The 5,000-nt window shown below is 34.2% G+C and overlaps 2 protein-coding genes and 5 non-coding genes across 7 annotated transcripts; 4 read left to right on the top strand and 3 right to left on the bottom strand. All coding sequences in view use genetic code 11, as the record gives it.

Annotated features, from left to right (window-relative positions):
- Window positions 1–97: 97 nt before the first annotated feature.
- On the bottom strand, window positions 98–169 carry trnT-GGU. Its single transcript has one exon. It is a non-coding gene; the product is annotated as a tRNA-Thr (tRNA).
- Window positions 170–580: 411 nt separating this feature from the next.
- Window positions 581–653, top strand: trnE-UUC. Its single transcript has one exon. It is a non-coding gene; the product is annotated as a tRNA-Glu (tRNA).
- A 59-nt stretch (window positions 654–712) lies between these two features.
- Window positions 713–796, top strand: trnY-GUA. The gene has a single exon. It is a non-coding gene; the product is annotated as a tRNA-Tyr (tRNA).
- A 108-nt stretch (window positions 797–904) lies between these two features.
- trnD-GUC lies at window positions 905–978 on the top strand. Its single transcript has one exon. It is a non-coding gene; the product is annotated as a tRNA-Asp (tRNA).
- Window positions 979–2,058: 1,080 nt separating this feature from the next.
- Window positions 2,059–2,163, top strand: psbM (photosystem II protein M). Its single transcript has one exon. It carries the CDS (start codon window positions 2,059–2,061, stop codon window positions 2,161–2,163), a length of 105 nt encoding a protein of 34 aa, YP_008563082.1.
- A 1,107-nt stretch (window positions 2,164–3,270) lies between these two features.
- Window positions 3,271–3,360, bottom strand: petN (cytochrome b6/f complex subunit VIII). The gene has a single exon. It carries the CDS (start codon window positions 3,358–3,360, stop codon window positions 3,271–3,273), a length of 90 nt encoding a protein of 29 aa, YP_008563081.1.
- A 648-nt stretch (window positions 3,361–4,008) lies between these two features.
- On the bottom strand, window positions 4,009–4,080 carry trnC-GCA. Its single transcript has one exon. It is a non-coding gene; the product is annotated as a tRNA-Cys (tRNA).
- Window positions 4,081–5,000: the final 920 nt, after the last annotated feature.

Below are 5,000 nucleotides of genomic sequence, written 5' to 3'. Positions count from 1 at the left end.
TATAATGATAATGTATTATCCAGTTAGTTACTTTTTTTATTACAAATAAAAAGAAAATTCTCCCATCAAATATGAATACTAGATTGGGGTTTTACAAAGCCCCTTATCGGATTTGAACCGATGACTTACGCCTTACCATGGCGTTACTCTACCACTGAGTTAAAAGGGCCTTTTTTATTTAATTCCGGAATTATTCACTATGTGGATAAAATATCTATATGTACTTATATTATAAACATAAGTATATATGCATTAAGTACGTGCAGTAGATACATAGTGTCTAGTGGCTCATTGTTGAATAATAAAATGGATTTACCTAGGAAGTATAGGAGAAAATGCAATGAATTGTTTCAAGACCGACTCGAATAGAAATAAATTCAATTGAAATAATTAAAAAAAATACTACTACTAGATTTCTAATGTCGATTCTAATGAATAATTCGTCAATGACGAATAAAAAACAATTCTATGCAATTCTGAAGGGGGGAAAGATCCCTCGGCTAGAATCATTTGATTATATTGACAATTTTAAAAAACGGATCATACTATCATCATAGTATGATGGCCGTTGGTCAAGCGGGCCCCCATCGTCTAGTGGTTTAGGACATCTCTCTTTCAAGGAGGCAGCGGGGATTCGAATTCCCCTGGGGGTAGGGTACTACGAAAGGAAATTGATCATGGATTACCAATAAGTTGAAAATTGATTCTTCCTGGGTCGATGCCCGAGCGGTTAATGGGGACGGACTGTAAATTCGTTGGCAATATGTCTACGCTGGTTCAAATCCAGCTCGGCCCAATAATTCGCCAATCCGCCATGAGATGATATAACTCCCTTTGTACTTCAGAAATACCCGATCCGGAGATAAAAAAGAATCAAATTTTCTGCTAGATCCCGTATTTCCCTGGGATTGTAGTTCAATTGGTCAGAGCACCGCCCTGTCAAGGCGGAAGCTGCGGGTTCGAGCCCCGTCAGTCCCGACGGATCCAATAAATATATCAAAAAATCTCTCCCTTTTTCTGAAGGGGACCGGGGGAAGAATTCCATTGTCAAAGCAAAGGGGAAATCCTTATTTCTTTTTTCTTTCCTTTTGGTAGGAGAAAGACATATGCGGTTGGATTAGTACAATTATTGGTAGCATTATAGTCAGTATTCCAAGAAATGCTGGCTTTTTCGATTGCCCCCGATGCATGTAATGGAATCGAGTACTATACTTTTTTGAGGCGCGCATACACAAAAGGAATTCCTTTGTTGTCCAATACAAAATTGAATATAAGAAAATACTTTCCAGAAAAAACAAAAAAAAAAAAAAAACAATTTCTTTTTCTGGCTACGGATTTATGGAACCTGACTTACTAGTTTGAAGTTGCAAAATAGATTTCATGCAAATTGCACACTGAGCTTTTGGTATAGGTGTCCCGGGGCTAATAATCGACGAAGAAAGGAGGGGGAAGGACAGATCAACCAAAGATCCTACTCCTCTTAGAAAGGCGAATGAATCATTTTTCCTATTTTTCATTTTGTTTTAAGGCCCCATCGACGACCGAACAAATCGGAAAATAGTCAATTTGATGAATATTCATTTTATACGGTCTCATCTTTATCACACTTCTTTGTCTTCCAAGTCAAAAATAGTTTCGTTCTAAACTCCTTTCTTTTTCCATTTAGCTTTTATTGTTTGTTTGGGTTTGTAACTATGTGACCACTGGAAGTGGAAGAGCTATTTGATGAGACTTCATCAGATGATTGTACAAGAAGGAACTAGATAGATTAGAGAGAAAAAAAGAACAGATAATAAAAAATGATAAATAAATAAAGGAATTTTGGGTTAGGTCAGCAATCCGAGTTTGGGGCGGTATGGATAAAAGAACTTCCTATGTTATACTATTCAATTCTCGACGACGAATTTATTTGATAGTTCAGATATTGTTATTCATGATATTGATCTGATTCAAGATCATCGAGAGGTAATATTCATTCATTGAATTTACAGGCCAAAGATTTATCATCTCTATGGGATTAAATCCCGAGTTATTGCGAAGTAAAAAACCGATGAGATTATGGAAGTAAATATTCTTGCATTTATTGCTACTGCACTATTTATTCTAGTTCCTACCGCTTTTCTACTTATCATTTATGTAAAAACAGTCAGTCAAAACGATTAATTATTAACTAATTTGAATGAAACTTGACTTCTGAGTTCTTAGCCAAAATTGACGAAATAAAATGAAAAAGATTCCAATTTCATGTCTTAAATGAAATGAGTGGACTAGAATCGGCAGTATTCTAATAGATAGATAGTATGGTAGAAAGATTCATCTATTTCTTTCTACCATACTATTTATTAGTTAGATTCTTGTTATAAAGCTGCCCCCTGGAATAAAATAAAGATAGAGGCTGCATTTGATATGGATCTATATATCAATCTACAATATTATCTTGATATATGTGAATATCAATTCCATATATGGGATTGACATAGCATCCAATTCCATTTATTTGCTATATCTATTTGTTCTGATCAATCTGAATTACTCCTATGTCTTATAGTTTGAATTACTATATTTTTGATTTCCAATATGAATCTCAGTATCTATTGAGAGAATCAAATCAATGAAGCAAAAGCGATAGATATAGGCATATTCAAAAAATCACGTAGTAATCTTTTTTTTTTTAACATTCCTAAGAAGTAAACCATTGACAGTAGTTCCACGGGCATCGAAAAGGAAGAGTAAACCTCACTGATTTTTAAGGCCTGAACCATGATATGAAATAAGTCGATAAAGTCTAAATCCAATTTCCAAAATTCGAAAGGTAAATGCGCAATATGTGACTCACCTGACGATCTTATTCTAAATAGTATCTCGTTAGACAACCACTATGTTTATATCCTTTCTTTCTCATACAAAGTGCTTATACACTTAACAAAACCACTTTTTCTTTGAACAGTAAAGAGAGAACCAAATAAAAAACGGGTCCGGCCCTCCTCAGTATCACCTAGGAAGAGGCCATTGATTGGAATAGAAAATTTAGTAAGAATTAGGTTCGAATAAATTTCCTGGGATCCTTTTCCTTTCGAACTACAAACATGGGAATCGTTGAAATAGTTCTTTGATTGAAAGAGGCTGATTCCTATAATACATTACTCCAGTCGAGTCCAATGGAATTTCAAAATGAAGATATTTTTATTTTGTTCCAAACGTGTTGCAGAACCATCTAGAAAGCAATTGATAATGATACAGTTTGCTTCCTTAACTCAATTAGCAGAACCCCTAGAGTCCACTCCTTCCCCACACTACGAGTGAAAGGGAAAAAGTAAAGACTACCATTAAAGCAGCCCAAGCAAGACTTACTATATCCATATGAATTATGTCCCCTATCTCTATAAATATAAAGGAATTGTTCCATTATTCCTCACTAATAATAGTAGAATCAATGGCGCAGAGTCAAAAAGAACGAAGACTATTAATAAACCAATCCAATAAATTCGCTCATTTTATAAGAAATTTCTATATGATTTATAATCGGGAAAGATTAAACCCAAGCAAAATCCGCAGTAACATCTCAAGGGAATGTTACTAATGGAACATGTAGGAATAATAGGTCCTATTCTTTTTTTGTTGACCCTCATTTGAATTGATTGGATGCTTGAGCACTGAGATATTTTCGTGAGTTCCTCGTATATAATAAAGTATCTTCCGCCCCCTTCCACAACTATTTCGATTTCCTATCGGGCTCTCCAAGGTCCAGTCATTATACAATGGATTAATAATAGAAAATTTTGATTTGTAGTAGAAGGTAATTGCGAAGTCTTGATAGCCCCTCGAGCATTCGAATATTTACTTGAAAGCTAAGCCTAAATATGCAATGCAAGGATATTTACAATTTTTTCTAAAAACACCCAGACCAAAACAAGTATCAACAGTCTGCTTTCTCTGCTTCTGCTGGCGAATCATTCGGCGGGTTATATCAACAGAAGAAAAAAAGAGATTTCCAGTTTTTTGTTGATCAGGCGACACCCGGATTTGAACTGGGGAAAAAAGGATTTGCAGTCCTCTGCCTTACCACTCGGCCATGTCGCCAAAATGCTACAAATACAAAATAGATGAAAACTTTCCCGGATTACTGAACTGCTTTTTTATTGTACTTGCACCTTGAGTTCTGTTTTCCTTAATTTTTCCTAAAAGTCAAAGAAATCCTAATCCTTCTTCCCTTTTGATTGGGTTTGATTCATCCTTTCAATTTCGATTGAGTCTATCTCCAAATTCATAATGTTCAAAACTTTCTCTTACCTTTCTATTGAAAAATCAAATGTGGATTTTCATTCGCAAAATACAAAATTCAACTTTCAGAAAATAGGACCCAGTAACTATTGCCTTAGAATGCATGAATGATTCTTGGATTTGAATCTCCCAATTTTGGTTTCCTAATGACATAAGAAAATACAACTTGATATATGATATATAACCAATCAGTTCAGTATGGATTTTTGCAATCAAAAAATCCTTCTCAATTTTCATTATTAATAATAATTATAACAACAATTATCAGTATATGTAAACCCCCCAAAAGATAAATTGTTAGACGGATATATATTATTTATATATGTTCCCGATATAGAATTATCAGATATCAGAAAAGTATCATACTTCAATTTGAATTTTGAATTGAATAGAAAATTGAAATTATGTTTTCGGAGAGCACAACCTGTGTTGCCCCGAATAGAACATAAAACGACAATAAAACAATAAAAGAGAAGAAAGACAGATATTATAGATATCTCCACACGTGTTTAAGCCATACAAACCTTCTTTTCTTATCCACTTCACAATCGTATTCTACTCAAAAATCCGTAAACAAAATATCTCTCTTCTCTGCGAATCATTTTTTGAACAATGAAATCCATAACATAAAGGGGGGTTAAATGCTAAAAAACCGATTCTAATTCTATATATTCTTTCTGATTTTTATGCCTTTATCTCAGCGAAAAGATCAAATGTCC

This window comes from Solanum lycopersicum, chloroplast (genome assembly GCF_036512215.1).
Source record: "Solanum lycopersicum chloroplast, complete genome".
NCBI lineage: Eukaryota > Viridiplantae > Streptophyta > Magnoliopsida > Solanales > Solanaceae > Solanum > Solanum lycopersicum.
Note: the sequence above shows the minus strand (reverse complement) of the source record. Positions and strands in the feature narration are given on the sequence as shown.